At 42.4% G+C, this 24,983-nt stretch overlaps 1 protein-coding gene across 1 annotated transcript in view; it reads right to left on the bottom strand.

Annotated features, from left to right (window-relative positions):
- MICAL3 (microtubule associated monooxygenase, calponin and LIM domain containing 3) overlaps nt 1-24,983 on the bottom strand; it is a 131,228-nt gene that overhangs the window by 23,934 nt on the left and 82,311 nt on the right. The window contains exons 26-36 of the mRNA XM_058805709.1: nt 23,581-23,776; nt 18,871-19,097; nt 17,678-17,767; nt 14,480-14,617; nt 12,273-12,335; nt 9,428-9,532; nt 8,724-8,846; nt 8,244-8,335; nt 5,574-7,449; nt 4,587-4,681; nt 827-877 (exon numbers count right to left, since the gene is read on the bottom strand). Of these exons, the coding sequence (XP_058661692.1) occupies nt 827-877; nt 4,587-4,681; nt 5,574-7,449; nt 8,244-8,335; nt 8,724-8,846; nt 9,428-9,532; nt 12,273-12,335; nt 14,480-14,617; nt 17,678-17,767; nt 18,871-19,097; nt 23,581-23,776 (3,056 nt within the window). The remainder of the gene's footprint in view (nt 1-826; nt 878-4,586; nt 4,682-5,573; nt 7,450-8,243; nt 8,336-8,723; nt 8,847-9,427; nt 9,533-12,272; nt 12,336-14,479; nt 14,618-17,677; nt 17,768-18,870; nt 19,098-23,580; nt 23,777-24,983) is intronic.

Here is a 24,983-nt window from a genome sequence, read left to right as displayed (position 1 = left end):
TGTATGTAAGCTTTAAGGGGCTGCTGTAAACATGTGTCTTCCACTTCTGGAAAGAGATGTCCACGGACAGTCAACTTCAAGAACAAAATGCTAAGTCAGACCACTCTGAAATTTGCTTGATTTAGTTATTGTGCTGCCACATTGCTCAGTTGGTGGTTCTCAGTGAACAGAGTTTAAGGTAGCATCACAACTTAATTAAAAATCCCTCAGGTAGGTCATTGGCAAGCACCACTATTAAAGCTTCAAAAAGCTCACACTTTACTTGTTCTTTTTTGAAAACACAAATCCACGATGGTACTCAAATTAGAAGGTAAGGAGACAGAGCACATGAACTTTCTATCCCATGTAACACTGTTGTGACTGCAAAGACAAGACAATAAGAATTTCAGAAAGCAGCAACTTCTGCCTTCATTTCAGCTTGATACACAATTTGACTAAGATTTGAGCCAACTCAGCAATTTTGAAAGCTGCTGATTGAAGTGTGATGATTCATTTGAACTCAAATTTGAAGCATTAAAAAAGAAGAATATACAAACATATTTAAGTACCTTGAAAACCAATTTGTTCTGCAGCTCACAGACAATCCACATCACTGCATAGTGGTGCACTGATAAATGCATGCATTCCAACCAGACATTTCGGAGCTTAATGCATTTTTGGGAGACATCCTCTACAAAGAATTTGCTGCCCATGTCTGCTAACATCTGAGGCATGCACAGTCAGTGTTGATGTTAGTGCACATGTGGTTGGAGCTATGGATTCAATGGGTTAATGTAGGGGGACATGCAATGCAACAATGGCCAACTAGTGGGAAGGGAGACACTACCTTTGACGAGTATGATCTCTTGAATGCCAAGGCGTGTGGTACATAGATCGACTTTAAAGGGGGAATGGTAAAGGGAGAAAAATAAAAAAAAATGCACAAAATGAAGCAAAATCAGTTCAACATTGAAAACAGATGCACAGTAATAAAACAAAGTGGTTTTAACATGAAACAAAATTGTGCAAATGCTGAACGTGACCCAGACTGATGGAGCACAATGGAACTTCTGGCCACAAAATCAAGTTTCTAGCACTTTCCTGAAGGCAATTTGTTTTGTCAGTCTCCTTGAAGATACAGTCAACTAGGATACAGTCAACCTTTTTCTAGAGGAATTATTTGGCCTTTGTTTACCTGTATGAGTATGAATTTCTGGCTTAAGAGTTGGAATAATGGCTTATTTCTGGAACATATTTGGTTTGAACTGGCTTGGCCAACCATGTATTACTCTGTCACACAACTCCCCATTTACATTCTGATTTACAGTCTCTCCCAGGAGTTGTGTTTATTCCACAGTTTTAAATTATCTCCATTTCATTTTAGTTATCTCCATTTCCATAGAAATGATAATTGACATTTAACCAACATCATAACTCTTATTCACTGCTTTATGAACTAGGAAACACCAGATGGGCTCAGAGTGGGTTATGTGTCCTGCAGTAATGGAACCTCCTTGTCTAAAAGGAGAGCCTCCAAAGATCTTGAGGAGCTAAAATTGGAGGGGGAAAGGAGCAGGAAAAGGAGGGGGAAATCACTACTTACCCTAGCCAAGGACATTCTATGCTACCCTATAACATAATATATTGCCTTATATAAATATAAGGCAAGTGAAGCACTTAGCTTTATTTGCTAAGAAGGGAGGTAAATTTCCCTTCATGTCCATGAAGTCCAGAAGGCATTGTGCCACTCTGGGCAAACAGACAGCATTTTGCACTCTCACATTTAATTAACTAAAACCAGTCACAAACGAGAAGCCAGAGAACAACACCAGCATGTTTGCAGGCTCCAGGAAAAAGCAAGCTACCTGTGGTGGTGAACACCTGAGCACAACACCACAGCTGTACAGGAACAATGACAAACACACACATGGTGACAATACACCTACAAACACAACACCCACGGGCGCTCACGTCAGGAATTCTTTACAAGATGCTTCTCTTGAGAGACACCACATTAAACAACACTGAATTAATTCACTGCTGATCACAAAGAGCAGGCTAAACAGAGCAGGCTGTCTGGGAAGCAAGCTCACTACGTTACCAAAAAAGCAGCACAAACAGGATTTCAATTTGGAGAAGGGGTTCACATAAAAGTTAAGTAGCTCTACTTAAGTCAGTAAGTCAGCTCTTACCCATATAAAGTAGCAGGCAGGTTATAATTTAAAAAATACAACTCCCACCCCAAACCAGTACAAACCCAGCTTGGTCAGACTGAAGTTTGGTTACATTTCTTTTGACAGCAAGGCATTCCAGTGTTTGCATGTATATTCTACATCCTTGAACAGGATGCAACAAAATGAGGTAAGTCAAGTTTTCAGATCCATATCCTCTAAATAAATATATTCTCAAAACTGTTCTTAAGAGAACAGATGCTGAGTATATAACTTCTTAATGTAACTTCAGCAACAGCAAATGAGTGAAAACGAGACACTACCACCTTGGCAGAGCTTGTGAGATATTTTCAGTATGAGGATTCCAGGCATCTGCAACTGTCACTTATCATCTCCTCCTGTGCTTAGAGATGTGATCTGTCTTACTGCAAAAGCCATTTTAAATCTAAGTACCCCAGCATAGGAAAAACATGACCATCAAGGCAGACCAAAAATTCTGTAACTCTTATCTGAACCCCAAGTATTGGGTATCTGTCCTCTGCTGGCCCCAGGTACCTCATTCTTCTGCATCTCTTGGAAAATGCAGAATTTCTCATGAAACGCCTTGAGGGCATGCAAGGGGGAATGGAAGGGGGAGAGAAAAAAGGGAATAAAAGAAAAACAAAATAATCTTCCTCTCAGATGAGATCTAGACCAACTAGGGAAAGAGATTAAAAGAGAGATAAGTAAATACAGAAAATTCCTATTTAGTTCATCAATTTCTTCCACCAGCCTTAAATTCATTCATTAGCTATTCTAGTTCATCATACCATATATAGTTAGAAAGCATTTCATATGGCACTTCAATTTGCAGTACTTCCACACCTTTGCCATCTCAGCCAAGGGTCAGCTTGGCATCTGAGACTGATTTGTGCACATGGGATGACAGGTTTGGGACAGGAGGCACAGGCCACTGTGCCTGTGGCACTTCCCTCCCAGAGGCTCTGTTCTTCTTGAGCTTTTTTAACATGTGCACCAGGCACCACCAGGAAAGAACAGTGGGAACACAGTTTTCATTTTGGTGCACCAGAGGAGCCTTAGTGTTCTGTGGGGTCAATAAAACCTCTACATACTCATCCAAACCTCGCCAATTCTGTCTAGCAGAGCTTAGAGGCCCTCAGGAATGAAAGCAGGATTCTTCGTTACTATGATCAAACAGTTCCTTAAATTATTCCCTTGTTTTTGCATTAATAGTGACATTCTAAAAATAAATCAAATAATTTTAAAAAAAAACTAGCTTTGAAACTTTGCTTTCACTATACATTCTATGTATTTCCCACATAAAAATGTGTGTAATTAAACTAAATTCTTATACTAGTTCCTTAGGCCAGTAGGGAGGGTGCACAACAAGCTCCCTACCCTGGATTTCAGGAGAGCAGACTTTGGCTTCTTCATGGACCTGCTTAGTGGAATGCCATGGAATAAACCTCTGGAGAGAGGAGGGGCCCAGGAAAGCTGGTTAACATTCAAGGATTGCTTCCTCCAACCTCAGGAGCAATGCATCCTAACAAAGAGGAAATCAGGCAAAAATACTGGGAGGTCTGTGTGGATGAACAAGGGGCTCCTGGACAAACTCAAACAAAAATAAGAAGTCTATAGAGGGTAGAAGCAAGGGCAGGTAGCCTGAGGGGAATACAGAGAAATTCCCCATGCAGCCAGGGATCAGGTTAGGAAAGCTAAGGCCCTGACAGAATTAAATCTGCCCAGGGACATCAATGGCAACAAGGAAAGGTTCAGTAGGTATGTCAGTGATACAGGAAGACTAGGGGAAACATGAGCCCTCTCCAGAAGGAAACTGGGAACCTGCTTATCCAGGATATGGAAAAGGCTGAGGTGCTCTAACTTTGCCTTGATTTTCACCAGCAAGTGGCTCCAGGCACAGCATCCCAGTCACAGAAGGGGCTGGGAGAACAAAGAACTGCCCATGTAGGAGAAAGCCACATTTGAGAACATCTAAGGCACCTACAGGTGCACAAGTTCTGAGGGAACTGGCAGAGAAAGGGCCTAAGCCACTCTCCATCATATTTGAGAAGTTGCGGCAGTTATGGTGGAGCTCCCACTGACTAGAAAAGGGGAAACAAAATCCCATTTTTAAAAAGGGGAAAAAGGAATACCCAGGAGATTACAGGCTGTTTCCTTTTAGTGCCCAGTAAAGTAATGGGAGAGTGAGACAATGGATCCTTCTTACAATAACAGTGCAGAGCAGCTTGTAATCATGGAAACAAGTGAAACCATCTTATTTTAGATAGGACAGTCAGCTGACTTACAGGAAAACCTGCTCCTTGGGAGAAAGAGTAAAAACAACAGCATTAATCACCTAGGTTTCTGATGTGATTCTCTGAGTCTGTGATCTGACTGGTGCTAGACCCATCTAAAATGCATTTCCCACCTACATACCTCTCGTTTGGATTTCTGGGAGGAGCGTTCCAGAATGTCGTCACTGGAGAGGTCGGAGTCCTCTGAGAAACTCAGGTGCTGACGGAGCTGTAAATCTGCCAAGGTGGGAATAAAAAGGGGAAATTAGAGAAGTGGCAACAATCCTTTCTGTAAACTCTTTGAGCTCAGCTGTAGGTTGTTTGGTTGAGCACCAAAAATACTCAGTCCTTTCACGTCAGTGTCCATTGTTTTGCCTGGGAGGGATCAAAGAAACCCTACTCCACAAAATGACCAGCATGAGTCTGAGCTGTTCTAAGAGTGCATCACTTCCTCCAAATGTTGTCAGAAATAATGATCATGGCTCTCTTACTGTGTTGTATCAATGCTCTTAGGATAGATACAGCACCTGGCTCTATTTTGGCTGGTTGTACATGCCAGAGAAATGTAACATGTTTGCTTTTAATCACATTTATGGGTAACTTCTTTACTGCATCCCAAGTTGCCATTAAACATCTCTGCCTGCAACTGGTGGGCATGTGAAAGATTTACAGGAGGCTGCCAACTCCCTCCTTCAGAGATCAGCAGACAGCCACCAGATTACAGGAATAACAGCATCTCTGCAGTCTTCAGCTTCTGTGGAGCCAGGTGGAAAGAAAGACGAGAGATCAGACAAAGAAAAGATGAAAATCAGGTTTAAAGTAGGGATGAAATGTCACAAATTCCAACAAATTATGCTTATTTTGCAAATCTAAGACATAAAACAGATGTACCTTGTACATGTTGAGAATTAAGCCTTTAGTTAGAATTCAATTTTTTTTTTCAGTGGACTCTGTAAATATGCAGAAACACAAATCCAGTCCCTAGCACTTACCCCACTCTGCCCATCTGACACTGGGGAGCAGCAGCATTCAGCACAGTAGCTGAACAACAAAGCAAACCAAAACTACTTTCAAAGACACCTCGGAAAAGCAGGAGAAGTACACAGTGCAGAGGCATTTATTGTTATACCTGCAGCTGTAATCAGTGGAGCAGAGGGTTTGTGCTTGCCAGAATCCACTGTGGCATTACTTGAGGGAGTACTTGGGCAAGATTTCTCATCAGCCTTTTTCTTCTTGTCTTTCTTATAGCCAGAGAAAACAGACTTCCATAAGGACCTAGGCTTTGTTGCTTCCTCTGTCCCACCACTAGATTTGTCAGAAAGTCTGCTGTCATTTTTGGATTTCTTCTCCTTTTTGTTCTTACGAGGGGAGAAGAGGGAACTTCTTTTCTTACTCTTCCCACTGGAGCCTTCTGAAGAGCTGACAGACCCTTCAGGCCCAGCCATGTCAGCAGGAGGAGTAGAGTACTTCTCAGTAGCAGAATGATGTTTTCGTGCGGATCCCTCTGCTAATTTCAAGGCCAAATGTTTTGGAGACTCATAAAACAACTCTTTGGTCTTCAAGGGCATAGAAGACGCCTTTCGTGCCCTTGTGGCCCCACCAGCAGCTGGAGCAGCAGTCACCTCCATATCTTTCATCTTACACAGCTGTTTAGCCATAGCATCTCGTAGTGCTGGGCTCTTGACAGACTTCTCTCTGGCTCTCATTCTTTCTTCAGCAAGCTCCTTGGCCTCCACAGAAATGTCAGGGAACACTCTCTTCTTGTGGTGAGCCCCTCCTTCCATGGAGGGTGGACCACCATTCTCTTTGACCAAGGGCAAAAGATGTGGTTTCTCTGGCCTTGGCCTGCTGGTAGGAGGTGTAAAGAACCTCTCGTGAAGGCTGGAGTCCTCTGTCCTGTCATCGTACGTGTCCTCCACGTCATCAGCAAACGGGATTTCATCCACGCTCTCCGCGAACGACTTCCGCACCTCGTCCCTCTTGGCCGGGGGGGGCTCCTTGGCAGGAGGGGCTGGCTCCTGGTGTCGGGGAGCAGGAGGGGTTGATGCTGGTGTTGGAGGTGACCTGGCTTCCACCTCATTCTGCCACAGTGCCTGGTACCTCTTCCTGCGCAGCGTGGCCGGCTCCTCGTTCTGAGGAGGTGGTGGGGGCGGGCTCGACGGGGGAGTTAGCATGGTGGAGTCGGAAGTGTTGAAGCTCTGGCTAGCCATGGTTCTCATGTTAGATGAGCTCTCCTGAAGGCCAAGCCCAGAGCTGCTGGATACATCTCCCCGTACTTCATTGGAAATCTTTAGCTCTTTTTCTGACGGAGACTTTGGAGTGAGCAGAGAAATCTGCTCATTTTCTAACTTGGACAGTCCCTGCCTTCTTGGAGCAGGCTGGGGTTTCACAGGATGGATCCTTTCATCCCCTGTGATATTCCTGCTATTGAAAGTCTTCTGAGGAGTTGTCTCCAGAGCAGACACAGTGAAGTTGCTCTCTGAGCGTTTGTTTCTGTCCACAGGGGTGAGTCCCAAGCTCCGTCGGATTTCAGCACTCTTCATCCAGAACTCTTCCACGAGGCTGCTCCGTTTCAGAGCTTCTTCTGCAGTAGTGGGGCTCCCCAGTTTTTCCACCTCACCATCCTGGCCCCTAAGGGCCAATTTGGCTAAAGGAGTAGATGTTAAGGCTGGGACAGGTTGGAAACATACTGGAGGCTCCACTGGGGATGGAATGGATGTTTCAGCAGAAGGCAAAGGCTGGGAACAGATAGGCATTTGAGCAGATGCTGGGGATGAGGCCAGTGCTCCTGGCTGGGACTCTGTGAGTGATGGGGGTGCAATGGCTTCTGGTGATGCAACTGGCTGGGACAGCACTGGAGATGGTGGCACCAAGGGGCTCTTAACTTTCCTGTCTTTGGGAATTTCATCCTTTGGTCTTTCCTCAAGAACGAAAGGCTCAGGAAAAAAGCGTGGCTCCGGGGATTTTATTGCACGGCTCACTTCAGCCAGGGGATCTTCTACCTCCTAGAGAAAAATGAAAAAGGGGAATGTTAATAGTCACTGAGCATGTGAGAACACAATTACTTTTGGTTTTTTTTGCTTTTAACAGAGCTTGATAAGGAAACCATCCAAGTATCAAAATACTAATTTAATGTCCCAAAGTCTGCCTGCTAAACAAAAACTGTGTCTGACAGGATGATTAGATGGCTATCAAAAAAACAAGCTTTATTTTAATAGAAAGTGAATGCTGTCAGCAATTGTGTCAGCAAACCAGACTCGGCCCACTGTAAAAGTAAACTGGTCTATGCCAAAGCTGTCCAAGACAATGTTTCAGCAATTCCTTAAAAAAAAAAACCAAAAAAACCACAAACCAAAACAAAAACAATTAGAAGGGAAAATTTGAATTGAACTTTGGTTACTACTGTAATTTTCAATTGCAGCTGCACACTCTTTTTGGCACATCAAAGACAGCCAGACCAGGATAAACAGGAAACACCTTATTTATGGCTCCCTCCATTTATCACATATACCTGTTGCTAGCTGCTCACTGAGATTAAAATATCCTGTATAATTCTGCCTGGGGCTTTGTGATGGGAACTTGTGTGGCTGTGATAGAGTCACTGCACTCTGAAGACAGGAAAACAGATAGTATCCATTATATTTTAAGGCTAATGAAGTCAGATTTCAAGATCAACATAAATATTAGAGTCAGAAAAGAAGGAGAGCCCCCTGCTGTCAGTCCTCATTAGTTTATCCGACAAACTATTTTATTGAACTACAGGTGCTAAGTAGAAAATGTCAAAGACTCCCTTTCTTACCTCTGCTTGTTTTGCTTTGGGACTAGCAGCTGGAGACAGAGGAAGAACACTCTCACTAGAGGGCTGGATAGGGGTGGGTGGCTTGCATGGACCTAGGGAAAGGAAAAATGGTCGAAAAATACACAAACCATTAATACTCTACCATTTTTTTTTAATGTTACATGCAACAAGTAGTGACAAATTTCTCAGCTTTTTACAAATTTTAGATTGGACATCTGGAACACAATAAAAATTTTTAAATGTCCAAAACGGTACAAGCTTTTCAATAGTAACTTTTACAAGAAAAAAAGAATTAGAACAATTCTCACATTTTACAAAGCTGTAATTAATGGATTCAGAACATTCTCCTCAAAATGTTAATGCAAGCACAGACCTTGCCACTGAGCGTGTGAGATGGTTCAAATCCAAGAGACTCTCTTCTCCTAACCGTGCACTCAAATGCAATTAACATCATTCAAGCACTAAAGAGAAAGTGATTACCTTCTTCTGTCACACTGTGAGAAGCACCTTCTGCTTCTTCTTCATGCTCAGACACTTTCAGCTCTGCCCCTTCTGCACCACTCTGACGTAAGCGAAACTCCGCTTCTGCATCAGAAGCGATGTCTGATCATGCAGGGAAAAAACCAAGAGAACTTGGATACAAGTCCATCAGGGCATAATGCTTTCCATTCACATGGTGCTAGCCATTTTCATAACCAGAACACTTAAATGTTCGCTCCTTTTTTGGTGATAATTAGTCATTTAAGCAGTAAATGTAAGCAGTAAATGATTGGACTGTTAGTACAAAGAGTTAAATCAGTAACTGAAGTTTCTCTTATCAGTTCTTGGGAAAATTTTCCATGTTTTCTGCCATATGCAGTTAATTTTACAATAGCACAGAAAGCATTCTGACAGTATTATGGATCTTTCACAAATTTAATTCTATTTTTGTTATTCATCAGGATTAGTATTGAATACAGACACAAGACATGGGGTGAGAGGACATGAGAAATTCATTACATAATCCAGGACATTGAGGTTCTTCTCTTTCTTTTTGTCCCTCACTCCTGGCTCCCTCTCAGATATTTGAAACAAACTCCCACACCTCTAAAAATAAGACCAGGTTTAAGTACCCTCATGCAAAGTTCATTGCCAATACATTCTGTTCACACAACAGGTTTAAAGGCTGCACAGTGGTACCCTACCATCGTCCAGCTCTGCACCCGTGTCTCCCTCTTCACCTGCCTGCCCTTCTGTGTCTGCAGGCTCTGTGCCCAGCTCATCCTCCACATCATCCTCCTCACATGGAGCTAGAATATATTCAAATATTGAGGGGAAAAAGAAAAGAAAACAAACACTACACAGTGAAAAAGTTCTGTATTGAACTGCACCAATAGTTTATACCAGAGATGTTTATCAGTTACTGTCAATACAAGAAATCCTGAAATGTGTCACCTGGAGAGACATCTATGGTGAAGTGACACTTCCAGACTCCAGTGAATCAAGGAATGCCTGCCCTTGGGAGTCTCCAAGGCAATTGCAGTGAAAGCTGCCAGGGCTTTTCTGAGAACAGGTGTTGTGAAAAATTGAACAGGAAGGGGACTGGGAGGACATCAAACCAGAATAAAGGTTACTGTTCTTCCAGGAACATTTTGGGCTTTTCTTTACCACAACAGAACAGTTACCATCACTTGATACCATATGTTTATTAGGTCAAAACTGGAACCTCACAATTAACCAGAACTGTTCATCTTGGAATTGAAACTGGCTTTGAGGGTGTAAGTCAAAGAAAGAGTCTGGGTATGGGATTTACCATTATTGCTCTTGGAAACTGTTTAACTCTGTGCAGCTACAGCAGTCTTTGGTAATAAGGTCTAAGAAAATGCATATGCTGTACAAGTGACTAGTGCACAAATTGAAATACTTTGAAGTAATTAAAATAACATATATAAAACCTTTTTTTCTGTTACAGATCATTAAGTGAGACACTTTTAAGTAATTGAAATTACTTATTCAAAACTTTTTTTTTCCATTTACAGACCACTATTTGATTTACTAGGTCAAAACAAAGAAGAGATTCTTGAATTTGTAACTCTGAAAACTATGACATCTGACACTACTGCTTTTGACAGCATTTAATTAGAGGAGGAGAAACAAGATCAAAGTGTGGAGTATAAATCTCATTATTAAATGATAATAAAAAAAACCACCTGTGCAATGGATGACTTGCTGCCTTTTTTTTAAACATTTCAATTAAACATAATTTAAATATTAAAAAAAAGTGAGCACTTCCAGTTCCTGATCCTTTCTATTTAATAGTGATGATGTGGCTCTTGGAACTATTTACATCATTGCACTGCTAATTAAGGCAGTCTTGAAAACAAACCAACCCTCCCTAAAACGGAGGTCTTGCAGCCTCTCCTTTAATACAGGTTTTTGCTTATTTCACAAGACAGCCTTCAGCAGCTGGTTTGTCTTCTTCCTTCAACCTGAGAATTTCCTTTTTTCCGTGCTCTGTAGTGAGCATGGATTAATTCATTTTCTGTCAGCTACTGTGAAATGCAGTTCCACTCATGTGTGATAATGTACCGGCCTATTCCTTTACATCAGAGGACTATCAAATCCAGACCCTTACCTATGTCAAGCACAGGAAAACTGAATCATGTGGAAAAGGCTGGAGTGCCCACAGGAGCATTTATAAATCTATTGAACAAAATCAAACCATGTCCCAGTCTGATCATTGCTTAGGTATGCAATAGCTTATGTTATTTTGGAAATGATAATGTCATGAATGGCTTTATGGTAACAGCAAATGTGAGTAATCTTAATCAAAATTTGCAAAAATCATAACTAATGTTAAGAATATCTGAATCCAGTATGTATGTGTGGGTCTTCAGATTCAGAAACCATGAATGGATGTGACACACACGGATTATGTTGGAGAGAGAGGAGAAAATCAGGTTTTAAATAGGTTGGTACAAAAACTCAATGGTAAGATTACAGATGCATCAATAAGTAACAACTTGGTGCAAGGGTGGATCCCATTCTGAGGGACACAGGAAGCTTGCAGTGGCTGGTTATATGACACATATACTGTGCATATACATATATGCAGTTAGGATGAGGAGCAAGAGGCCAAAAGCTGTCACACATTAACTCAGAAGTTACACACTACTGCAGCCAGAAACTGGGATCAGCACTTGGTTCATATTAGCTGGCAGCTGTGAGCAGCCTGCATCGTGTGCAGACACCTTGTAAACACTGCTGACTTGCCAAAGCAGCAGCAGAAGCAAAGTTTTAAAGGCAAGCTGGCTATTCTGATGTGCCAAAGCAACTCAGCTGCAGATCAACTACCTAGTACAGACTGCTCCACTAATTCAGACACCTTCACAGCTTTACACAATGTACTCCCTCACTGTCATCCCAAAATCTTCAGGCTCATCCGTTTGTAATAGAGCTTAGAGAACCACGCAAAAAAAATGAGCTGAGCTCTACCATCCTTCAGCATTCCTGAGGCTTTCCTGAATAATGTGAATGCCAAGTCAGAAGAGATACAACACCACCAGTATTCCTAAAGATCTTAGGTTCAACTTATTCCTCTTTGCAGTTTTCTTCACCACATAACTACGCTTTGCAGTTGCTACAGAGAAGCGCAATTGCTTTAAGCACTCTGTCACTTAACCTTTCAACTGCAAGAAAGCCCCGCGTTCTTTGAGTCTAAGGGCTGGGGGAAGAAAACCTGGCTCCATCTTCAGTTGCCCAAGCAAATCTGAGCTCTCAGCTGGAGCCCTCCTGCATTGCTGCCCCCAGGGTGAGCCGTCCTTGGCCTGCCTGCCCAGGGTTAGGGTGAGAGTGGAGCTCATGCGAGAAGAAGGGGCTGTCTGAGCAAGGCGGACATGCGCGCTCCCCGTCCCCCCTCCACCTCCACTCATGCAGTAGCGACAGGGCCGTAAGTTCCAGGGTTAAAGGACCAGCTCAGCTGCTGAAGGCACGGAGAAGAGAGGGGCAGGGTTATTGTGCATTGGAAGACATAGAACATCACCAAACTACCTCCAGGGACCGTCTCCAGCCACGCCTGTACCGCCTCATGGCGTACGGAGGGAAGGTCGGATGCTGAATTTAAAAAACAATAAATTGCAAGAAGTCAAAATTAGACCAGCAGTCAGAGTCTAAAACAGAAGAGTGACAGAGGGAAATTTTTCAGTAGCAAATACAGGAATAAAACCTATGAAATTTCAATCACCCAATTCCAGGCTTGAGAATTAAATTGAGATAACACACAAGTGTCAGGGGCCTAATCTTCCTTTGGGATCTGTAATGTTAGAGGAAATATTCCTGTGTGGCACAGCGAGAAGAACACCACGTCTGACCAGCAGCTGCTGCTACCCTTGGAACTCTGCAGAGGAGGGAAACTGAGAGAAGGAAGAGCTGAGCAGTGAGAGAGGGGTCCCACGTGTCCCAGAAACTGCTGCCCAGCAGAGGAAGAGGAGCTCCCAAAGCAGAATGAGAGGGATTTCTGGGAGCTGTGGCACTGTCCCAGGCTGTCACATCAAACCTTATCACTGCTGCTGCCAGTGGGCTCTCCAAACACCTCAGATCATGGAATACAGCTCCTCAGCCAGGAACAATCTGTCTCTTGAACCCAGGTTGAAAACTTACAGCATTGCCACAAACAGATGTTGGCAACAGCCTTTGACATACCCAAACTGCTGAGAACACCTGCACACACCTCTGCCATATGACAGAGCAATAGAAGCAGCTAATTATACATCAAGATAGTCCTAGGTTGGCCCAGTTTCAGGGAACAGAAAGGAAATACTGACTCGCTTCCCAAAGGAATTTGGAAAGATCACAAAATCAGTTTTGGAAAGATCACCTGTTGCTGGCCACTGTAATATCCCCCCATAGAAAAGTAAGGATTGAACTCATGATTTTCAGATTATGATAACAAAATACAAATTAAAATAAAAGTCTGGAAACGAGAGTGACACAGACCCCCAGGCAGAAGCACAAGTAACCTTAACTGTTGTAAACTTAAGAAACATTGTAAACATTTTTTACTTAGTGCTTTTTGAATGTTAATCAAACCACTCTAGCAATACTGAAAGTTACAGAGTTGGACACAGCCTATTTCTGTGGCTGCAGTGGGAACAAAATACCCATCTCTTATTTGTAGGGAGCTGATTTCACACCAGAAAAACCCAGTGCATTCTACAAACTGCAAATGTAAGTATAGCCAAACTGATCTGGAATTATGTATCAAGCCAAGCCAGGATTAAAAAAGCTCCTATACCAAACATCTAAAACTGTAAGGAAAAGATAATTATCTGGAATAGAAAAGAATCAAGTATCATGAGGTAGAGCTCTGGATTTTTAACCTAATTTCATTTTTTCTGTGAAAGGCAGCCCTTCTCACAGCAGATATACTCCCTGTACAATTGTGTCACCATGGTTGCAGACTGAGAGAAGATCACCGCTCATCAGCTGCATGGTAAACTTTGATTTAAGCCCACAGATGAAGCACTTATGACATACTTACCTTACATCACACTGCAACATAGCCTAGAACAAGGTCAGCAGGGACTGCTGGAAGGTGCTCACATGAGATCTAGACTATCAACATTTTCCCCCTCCAAAGTTTGCCTTTGAGTAACTGACAACTTGCACATTAGAGGTAGATATACTGTCAAATCTTAAACACGGGGAGTCAAACCCACCACTGCTCAGATGTGCAAGCCCTTTGGCTCCCATCATTCCTGGCTAATACCATTTGCAGTTACATACTTGGAAAGGAAGCAGCAGAGAAACACATTCGATACAGAAGCTGACCCTGTTCAATCTTTGCTCTAGTAGCTACACAACACAGCCCCTCATCTTTCCCTAAAAAGTGTCATTTTCCCTGCCACAAAAAGCATGATACTACTACTATTAGTCTCCCTAGTCAGTTACAGAGGGCTGATTGCCAGCACTATCAAATCGTGTGTGGTGAGGAAAACTGTTATGGAGTCAAAGCAGGCAGACAAATAGGCCAGAAATCACACTGTCACAGAGCTGAGAAAGCAGCAGTTTTAAACAGACACTGACCTGAAAAGCAAAAAGTTTAACCAAGTGTAATTTCAGTGCAATTTGAAAGCAGGTCCTTTCAATCACTGCTGCCCCTGCTGAAGTCACTGGTCTTGAAGGGCGCAGAAGCAACAGAGTTAAACAGCTGCAACTGGGATCCAGGAACTGCTGGTGTGGGGCTTGGGGGAGATTACCTCTGGAGGTGGAGGACTTTGAGGCTGAGACCATTTTTTCCTCCTCCTCTTTCTCACGGATGTGTGTCCAGTGCACATCTGCCAGGATCTCCAGAGGATCAACCGGATTTACAATCTGCTGCAGCCTAAGGTTTCCAGCTAGCAGGAGGAGGGCATGGCATAACAGGTTGTAGGCAGGGTGCATGAAGGGCAGGGAGGAAAAGATGGGAGAACAGTGGAAAGGAAAGGTAGCACATCATAGGAAAGGAAATAAGAAAAGAAAATATTATTGGCCAAGGTCAGTTTGCAAGACAGACAGAAAAAGCTCAGCACTGTGTGCGCACGCATCCACCACCACAGCTCCTCACGCCTCCCATCCAAGCTGAGTCACGCCATTCCAAGGGCGGGGGATGCCATTAAAGCATCGTCAGACATCATGTCTATTGCAAGAAGCTTTGCTGAAATGAAAGAAGTTCTCTGGGTGTCCAACAGAATGTGGTATGTAGATACCAATTTAGCAGAAATTCCCAGCTCCTTCAGCCTATTTGTTATGATTATTACCAAAGATGTCTTGCTGTTAAAGGTGAGGAATAATCTCCACCTGACTGATGCACCAAGACAAAAGGTTTTTTATTTCCTACTATTGGGCTAGGCACTTCTTTCTGGTCTGGGTACACACTTTGTGAATTAAATAATATGATGGATCTGAGAGTTTCACGTGTGTATGTGCATATGGGCACATGCTAATTTTAGCACTTAAAACCATTTTGTTTACTCCTGGCTCTTTTGTACTGGCTTGTTCAAAGGGAGAATTTTTTTCCTGAAGGATAACAGCATTTTGGTTGTGACTTAACAGCTCCCCAGAAGGGAATTCCTGTCACACAAATTATTCTGTTTAAGAGAAATAGCATTACTCTTCAATTACCTACCTACACAAAGCTCAGCTACTTATGGAATGTCAGAGAGAACAATGGGCACCTTAAGCAATTGATGAGCTTGTTTAACTTCTGCAGAACACCTGCCCTGGGAGCACTTACTCTGAGGTATAAAATTTATACACCCTGTCTCTATTGCTGTCTGCTCTGGTTCTGTAACTCAGGCTTCATTATCCATAACAAAAAAAAACTGGTTCTGCAGGGGACAGGTGTTCACCTGTACACTGTCTGCAGGAGTGGTCTTCAAAAGCAAACATCTCAGCCTGAAAGGAAAATGCCCACTTACTTTTTAAAGTAGGAAGTCAATTTTCACAACAACTGGACTACCACTGAGTAGGGCAAAGCACTGTTGCAGCAGTTTAGAACCTCAAAAGCAGTTAGATTTTCACATGGTGCTCTAATGTTTGAAGGAAACAAGAAACATTAGCAGCATTTAGAGCTTGCATTCATTATTTCCTGCTGCCTCATTTTAACAAGTTCCTCTCTCCCAGCCATGTTTTTCCCAGACATGACAAAGTGTTTGGGATTTCCATTTCAGGAATGACTATGTGTGAGATTTGGCATTAAAACCGCAGACGAAACAGGCAGAAGGAACTGCAGGAAGGACAGAATCAGCAGATGGTCATTAAAGGGAAAGGGGCTCAGAGGCACAAACCCAAATGCAGAGCAGGATTCACAATGTAGCCAAGGATTCTGCAGCTTTATGTCTCTGTTGCCTCACCAGTGTTTTTGTGTCAATGACACAACCACAAGGGCTGCCAGAGGCGCTGGCCATCCTGCAGGGACAGGAGCCTGGGCTGTCCCCGCTCCGTCCCAAAGCGCTCGCATGCAGCCCCCAGGATGAGTAGAGTTAGCGCTTGCACCAACACACAAAGGTCTGTGTTAAAAGGTTTAGGTTTGCCAGCAGGGGCTGACAAGTCCAGAGTCACTCAGCAAGGCTTGGAAAGAGCAGGTCCCACATGATCTGCATGTTTTCAAGTGGATTGCTCTGGGATTATACCACTGTAACCTTTAGTTTTTCCACAGAGGCTTGAGCCTGTCCTGTCCCTCTCACCTTTTCCAATAAATAATGAGGAGCACAGCCAGACATGAAGGGCTGCTGCTTGGCCTAGAGGCAAACCTAACACTTCTTTAATGTCTAAGGGCTTGAGAATTTCAAACAACACGTGGCACAGCCTTTCCTCAGGGCTGCCTGCTCAGCTTTGCAGGAAGCTGAACATTAATTGCATTTAGATTTGAAGTGGTAGCTTTCCTCCATTTTCACTGCAGCAGCAACACTTTATAAGCTGTGGGCAGGCTCAACGTTTTCACTTTATTGGCTCAATGTTTTCACTTTATTGCAGTAAGGAGCCACTTGCAAACCAACTCCTTAAGAGTCAGGTCTGAATCACCCTGGCAACTGCAACAGGGGGAACTTCTTCCTGCCCTTCTGCCACCTTACTAATACTTCTTATTCTTATCACAGAAAAGTTATATGGCAAAAAAGTTACAATGCTTCTTCATTTTTTTTTCTCTCTTGGAAAGAAAAAAAAGAAAGTTGGAAGCTAAGCTACTGTTACTATAACCATCAGCTGTAAAATATGCAGTTTGACAACTGCATATGGCCCCTTACATGCAGGAAGGCACTTGGATTTTCCTCTTATATATTCTGGCTCTGATGAACCACATTGAGGGAATAAGGGGTTAACAAGCTATTGGGACCATGTGTTACAAAAAACCCAAAAATAAACTGCAAGAGACTGCATCATGGAAAATGACACAACCAGTTAGATTTGAATGTCTGATTAATTTTATGACTATTATGTAACTGCTTGAAGAATCTTGAGGGATTGCTGTAGCTTGATTAGTTTCCTTCCAGACTCTTCCCCACAGACAGACACACACACAGAGGGCAACAAAAAAAGCAACTTTGCTGACACAAGCAGTCTAAAGCAGTACTTCTGGTGTGTCCCATGTGTCTGAGATAATGCACAGGTGCAAGTAGTCTGCATGTGTAGAACAAATCTGATACTCCTTATTACCTGGAAGTCACTGTTCATGCAAATTACAGCAGCAAATTGTCCAGGTTTTCTAGAAATCCTGAGGTACTTGGCAGCTTTATCACCTTCCTAAAACCAGTGTCAGCAACAGATCTGATTTATGGCACTTGAACCAGGAGATGAACAATGGCCACTGAATCAGTTTTGAGGGGGCTGGTAACACAATGCAATAAAACACAGAAACTCTTCATGTGGGACCTGCTCTTTAATACCTTCCCCTGGAGGTGGAGACAGTGTATGGGTACCTTTATGTGTACCCGAGTCCTCTTCATCTGAGAGACGTTGGAGCCAGAGGCCTTGCTGCAGCTCTCTCTCCCAAGGGTTATACTCCCCCTCTACAGCAGAGGGAAGCACACATCCACATTTAGCACCAGGCACACGTGTACACACACAAGCCGTGGAGAGAAGGAAAGAGAGAAAGAGAGAGGACAGGATCAGAAAGAGAGACTGCCTGGAAATGCTGCAGCTCCCCGTACTCCCACTGTGCTCCAAGTGCCTGGCAGGAAAACTGCTCGAACGAAACAACATCCATCCAAGAACACTGCTCAGCAGGCTGAACACACAACATGCATGTCGCCATACTCATAAAGAACTCTTGGTTTCCACAGACTGTACTCATGGACATTCAGCTCCTAGGTAGCCAAGAAGCCTGCTGAGCTCATCAACGACACTGCCACTAAGACTCAACACTGGACCTCTGCTGGCAGTAGGCAGCCAAAGACCTTTACAAAAAAGCTCTTTGGAGTCTACAAGTCTCCTCAAAAAGGAAATGTGAGTATAAAGACAAAGACAAGAGCAGTGAGAAATTTGGCATGGTGGTGAAACACTGGAAACATGTCTATTCTGAGCACAAACTTTGCATTTTGATGACTGAGACAAACACAGGGGAAGGAGTCTTTCCCTAAGGTTTTCCACAGAAATCTTTCCAAGCTAAAATGGGAACTACCTGAACTCCCATCAAAGCCATTTTTTAACCTGGGAGAGCTACAAGCACCTTCTTGTGGAATGCCCTGCTGACAGTGACAGGGCACTACCCCTCAGTGAGGCACTCTAAAACTGAAAACACTGCAACCACAATGCTTCCAGTTCCTGCTGTCAGAGAACAAAGGGCACATTCAAATCTAATTCCAAATAACTATAAAAACCAACCATAAGCCAATACAGCAGCACAAGGCTGTGAATTGACACGCTGGCATGGTGTATGGGAAGCATATTGTGAGTACTGGTACTCTAAACTGTCCTGTGGGCAAGGTCCTTCAGAATCCAGAATGAACCACCTTGAGCTTTCCTTGACCATAACTCCCTCAAAAACCAGAGCAACAAAGAAGCAAAAGAAGAAGTAAAGTTTTCCAAGGCAAATCTTTCTTATTCTGCATGGCAAATACTCAACTCATTTTTCCCTGTTGGCTGGCAGAAAGAAAGGATGAACCAAGCTAACCTTCACTTGACTCCTCATCTTCTTCCTCTTCATATTCCTCCTCCTCCTCATCATATTTGTACTCAATCTCATGATTTTGCTCAGCCTCAATCTCTTCTTCACTCTTTCCCTTCAGGAGGGCGTGGATGCGCACAGCCTCTTTCCATGGCACACCACCCAGGTCTGAAGGGGGTTGCTGTTCATCATCTTCCTCTTCATCTTCCTCCTCCATCTCCGATTCTGAACTACTGTAAGGTTTTAGGAAAAAAAAAAGATTATATTGCTAATAAAATAACAACATTAAAGATTATGAAGTAAATGTTCTCTTGATCAGTCTTAGATCACTAACAAGTCATTTCAACACACATGAGCCTAAAACATAACACTGATTTTCAGCTTTCAACGTTTCACAGGCCTTTTAGTGACAGCATCACCTGCAGGCTGCAGTATGGTCCTTGCCCTCCTTTTAAAGAAGGAGAGGCAGCAGAAAATGCTTCTGAAGCCAAGTCCAAATATTTGTGCAGCATTTATTGTTACAGTTCAAGACAACTGAATACAACAGAAAGAAATTATTTTCTTCATATCACATTGCTCTTGATAAATCAGTGCAGGAGTTCCTCACAGTATCAGAATGTAGAAGGCCACGGCTTTTGATACAGCAGCTACTGCTGAGATACCCAGAATGATTTTGGCACTTGCTCCTGTGAACCAGAGCAGTCTTTGGGAGTAGAAAGAACACAAAGCACATCAGGCAAAGGATACAGCATGTTAACTAAGGAGATGGAGGAAAAAAACCCCAAAATTCCTCACTTTTCTGCATCACAGACAGAAATATGTATCCAATTAAGTACACTGTGTACATGGTGGCAAGAAACTGTAGGAAGCAGTGCAAAGATAATTACAGTAATGAGATTATTATTCCCACAGCAAAGTCTCAACCATGCAAAGCAATAAATCATTAGTGCCTCTTAGAAGTCACCTCTGTTTAATTCTAACAGTTCCTCAGCATATGCAGCAGGGGCAGGAAATGTAACCACTCATTCAGTGAATTTAATCTAGCTCACTCTTACATGCCAAACTACCTGGAGGGACTGAGGAGAAAGATGGTTGCATTTGTCACTGGAAAATGAATTAGAACTACAACACACAGACAGAACCTCTCTGCAGTGTGAAAAGGTGCTCCAGCTTTGTTTTACCTGAACAGACCATTGTCATAAGAGAACTGCATTTATTAGAGCAACTGTTGGATGCTTTCCCATAAATCTAAAAAGGCCCAATTCATCTGACTGAAGGAGAAAACTGTTTGAGAATAATTAAAGTTTGGGTGAATAATCTGAGAATAGTATTTCTGCTGCTTCCTTATGCCCACTATCACCAGCTTTGGCAGAACCCATTCCATGTAGACAATGAAAGGGAAAACCAATAAGTAGAAAGTAATGAAGGTTATACTTCATGTGGGTCTATAAAATAGAACTTGTAAAGTTGTACTATCTTATTTACATAATTTTATTCATCTGCTAGTCTGAGAGACTATTTTTGATGGCAAACCTAATAAGGAAAACCCTTTGTTCATGCTCTGATTGTCACACACTTCTGTCCATAGGCTCTTAAATTCTTCTCACTGGTCTGCATACAAATAACATTATTTTCCTCAAATTACGAGCCACTTTTTCACAGCATGAATTCAATAGTTATTTTTAACATGCTGCCTGATTTTCACATGTGAAATACTGAACACAAACACTGTTGGCAAGCCACAGGCTTGGTGCATGGAGACCAGAGCATACTCCAAAGGCTTTATGCAGATATTGTCACAGGGGTAAATGTGATGTTCCCCTTCTCCCTGATTTACTTTCCCACCCTTTGGTATGGAAATAAACCTGACAGGTGCTGCATGCTGGGGGCTTGGTGTGCTGTCAATAAGGTTTACTGCTCTTCAAACTGTTGCCATGGGTGCTGAACAGGATGAGCTGCTGCTCTTCCACCAGCCGGCTTATCGCATGGAGGAGTGACGACACAAATTCCTCACCACACAGCTCACTTCACCTTCTTTGGCTTTTATTTATCACTTGGCTTTTGTTTGACCTTTGAATACTGAGAAATGACAAGCTGAAAGACAGCAGTGAGAGATAGCCTGGTATAGTGAGCATTCCTTTCAGCATGGAAACCCTGTGCTGTAGGAATTCACTCAACAGCTGAAATTTGATTTTTCTATAAAGCAGAAATCAAAGACCAAGGTAGGTTGCTCTATAGAATTTGCATAAGGAGTTGAGTATCTCATTAGAAAAAGAAGTATGCACAGATTTAGTGCTGAGGAGAGGAACTGAAACCTAAACTGTGGCAATGAATCTCTTCCCTTGCCATACAGACCTATACAGCACAAGCTGTCCTACAATACTCATTTGAAAGGCCACAGGACATGACACCAAAACTGGAGATGGCACACTGGGGGCTACTGCAACTTAAAGGCAATCAATAAGGCACATAAAAGGTTTCCTACACCTCAGACTAGTGTGTAGTCCGGGTTTAGTTGCTTAATTGATTTTTTTTTTAATTGAAACTTAAATAAGATTAACTACCTTTTGAAAAAATATACTTTGAATGCTGTTTCCCATAAACTTTCTCTACAGTGTGTGTGTGATGGGAAGCTGTGCACCAAAATGTGAGGTCTCTGCCTGATTTCTATCTGCCAGCTGAGTGAACCCTGAAAGCCCAATCCATCCTTCATAAGACATGGAGGGAACAAAGAGTTCCCCATCTCCTCCGCCTGCTCCTAGCCCTGCAGCGCTGCACCAAGACAGTGAAGATGATTAAATCAGGGCCTTGGCTGGCTTGTTGCAAGAGTCAAAACTTTTTTTTTTTTTTTGTTGCTGAAAAGTAGTCAGACTTCTCCCCCCTTTTTTTATTTTTTTGAAGTCTTCCTGTCTCTGCAGTCTATCCATGGAGTGGATACAGCTAAACAGAGGATATCCAATAGCTACACCTCCTAGAAAATTCTCCCTCTGCTCTCTCTGATATTTGGCCCACACGGCCTTGTCCATTTTCTGAGTAAACTGCTTGCCATATTTAGATTTGGAATATAAATTCTTCCAGGTAAAACTGTCAAGGAATTTGATGTATTTCCTCTTTTCTCCTTATGACAGAATGCGAGTTGCCCATTCTGGTTCTCACATGGAAAATTATACAATGTAGTCTATTACAGACAGAAATACTTATACTGATAACAAGTTATAGGGATGAATGTAGGACAAAAGGAACTAAATGTAACACCCTACAAGACAAAAACCAAATTTGCTAACCTAATAGTGTACCACCCTCAATCTCCAGAATCTCACAAAACACCTCTTGGTGATGACCATCAGCTTCATACCAAAATGCCAAAACTCCACTTTTTAAACTAATTCTTGGCCTTTGTAAGTTTTCTTTCTCCTTTCTCATTTATTGAGCAGGTCTAATGTGTCCTGATTTATTGAAATCAAGACAAAGAGTAACAACAGTCAATGGCTCCACACTTCTGTTTTAGAGGTAGAAACATAAAGAAGTAAAACCCCCTGAGATCATCAATGCTTATATTGTCATAGTTGATGTAATTCCTAAACCTGAGCAGGTAACTAAAGGAAGGATGATTAAGAAAATATAGTTTGAATCTCCCAAAAATAGGCCAAGATTATTCAATTTCTCATATAGACCTATATATGCAGGCAATTCATACACAGAATATGACTGTAGGATCTAAGTTTCAGAAAACAAACAACAGCACTTTCTGAGTTTATTTCAAGATTACTGGACAGACTCAGAGATTAAAAGGTAAGGGCTGCAATTGCTACAAAGACAAGTAGATGAGAAATTGTATTAAGAGACCAAGACTCCACAAAAGTGTGTGATTGACTATAAAGTTTATGAGCATACTTCCTCAAGGATTTCCTCTCAATGATTCTTGTAAAAATTGTTTCCACTAGCTCTGCCTGCATGGAGGTGGATCCTGGTGTGCTTGCACAGAATTTTCCATATAAAGAGAAATTCATTAAGGTGCAACACATTTATACACCTTCATTTTATTACCATGAAGGTGCAACACATTTATACACCTTCATTTTATTACCATGAAGGTGCAACACATTTATACACCTTCATTTTATTACCATGAAGGTGCAACACATTTATACACCTTCATTTTATTACCATGAAGGTACAACACATTTATACACCTTCACTTTATTACCATGAAGGTGCAACACGTTTATACACCTTCATTTTATTACCATAAAGGTACAACACATTTTTCAACAGCCACAGCTATTGCTTCCCATTAATACCTCTCAGGCATTGCACCAGCATTCAGTCAGGATTACATGTGTGTCAAGCCTAAATCTTGAAACCAAACATGATTTTGAATTGTAATGCAAAGCATTCAGAAAAGAAGGCAACTTTGGAACCCCCTTCCATTTGAATGCATGTTCCGTTTGCTCAAAAGACTCACTTACCTTTAATACAATTGAAAAATTAAATTTAAAAATCCCTTCCAATTTAGAACTTAATCTCATGGTATTACAGTGCTAGAGGTGTCTTCTGATAGTAGCGAGTTATTGAGAACAGAAACTACAAGATGAAAAGTCTGTGTGATTCAAAAGCTTTAGAAAGCGCAACGTGGTAAAGAGTTAAAGAAAAAGGAAAGGCAGTCAAAGCCAGCTGGGATGGGTGCAGAAAAGCTGCTGGGCAATGTGTGCTGACCTGCTGGGCACATCCTCTTCTGTCCCTTTGTCCAGCACGCTGCTCAGGTTGTGCTCTGCCAGGGTCTCCTCGGGCACCTCCTCCAGCTCCTCCTCGCGCTGCAGGGACAGCCGGTAGTTCTCCAGCTCGATGCGCTCCGGGGTGCCCCGCAAACGCTTGGCCAGGCTGGGCTCCTCCAGCCCATTCACACTGGGACCTGAGGACAAGCCAGGCAATAAACAACAAATGCAACAGTCAGAAAGTCACATTTTTAAGAGAACTGAGCAACTGGGAGAAAAGGGGCATGAGGCAGAGGGAGGTAAATAAAGCGAGAGAATACCTTATGTCATTATCCTGTTCGCCACTACTGGGAGGCCAGACTGCAAAAGGGAATCTTAGTGGTTTTGGCTAATAGATGCTAAAAAGAATGTTAAATATCCTAGTTGAGAGAGGAAATAGGGCCATTTTAGCTGCAAAAACTAGAGATGCAATGAAGTTTGTGTGGGGAAGGCCTGGGCACAGGCTGGATTTATTATCTGAGACATGGAATGCTACGGGGCAACCATGCTGTGTGTTAAAACTGGCACCAGCCAAGGGAAATCTACAGAGTTAAGGAGCAAGACAATATTGTTACTACTTAAAGATGAGGGAAGGAATGAAAAAGGCCAAATTTGAAAACTTTTAGTAGACTTGAATTGATTGACTTTTCAATCAGAATTTGTAATGAAATGAATCACAGGGACAAATCTCAGAGAGACATTTGCAAGCAAAAATCCCAGAAGTCCCCAAAAATTGCCAGGATATGTGAACCAGAGAGTTGTAGAAAAGTATTGAGAAGCTTCACTCACAGTAGCACTCAATGAATTTTATTCTATCCTGCTTTCATCCACTTATTTTTTAAATTGCAGTATTTTAGCTTGAATACTATACCACTGTTGACCCCTTACCCTTATTTCCACGCTTTTGTTTTGCTTTGCTAAACAAGCCACACCTTCTTCTCACTGAAGATAAGCTCTTCAGTGCTCTGATCATCCCCCAGGTCTCTGAATCTGTCCCAGTTTGGATTAATCTTTTCAGAACCTGGGTGATTAAAAGTGAACATGGCTTTCCAGATGAGGCCTTATCAGTGTAACACACAGCCCTGCCACAAATCTCTCATCTGATACATGCTGAGAACACACCTGCCTATTTATATGTCACATAATACTGGTGGCTTTTATGAGACTTAGATCTCTCTCCTTCTTTGCTTTCAACTGATAAGCACTTTGTTGGTAGCCAAAATTCTCAACATCTTAGTGCTTGACCTGGCACTTTCCACTATTACATTCCTAAGTTTAATCTTACAGTTGGCAACATTTTGCAGTTCTTAGTGGATGATGTGCTTGTCCTCCTCTGCATTGATGAGGATTTGAAATGTTGATTCA

The sequence above is a fragment of the Ammospiza caudacuta genome, chromosome 5 (assembly GCF_027887145.1).
Source record: "Ammospiza caudacuta isolate bAmmCau1 chromosome 5, bAmmCau1.pri, whole genome shotgun sequence".
Lineage (NCBI taxonomy): Eukaryota > Metazoa > Chordata > Aves > Passeriformes > Passerellidae > Ammospiza > Ammospiza caudacuta.
Note: the sequence above shows the minus strand (reverse complement) of the source record. Positions and strands in the feature narration are given on the sequence as shown.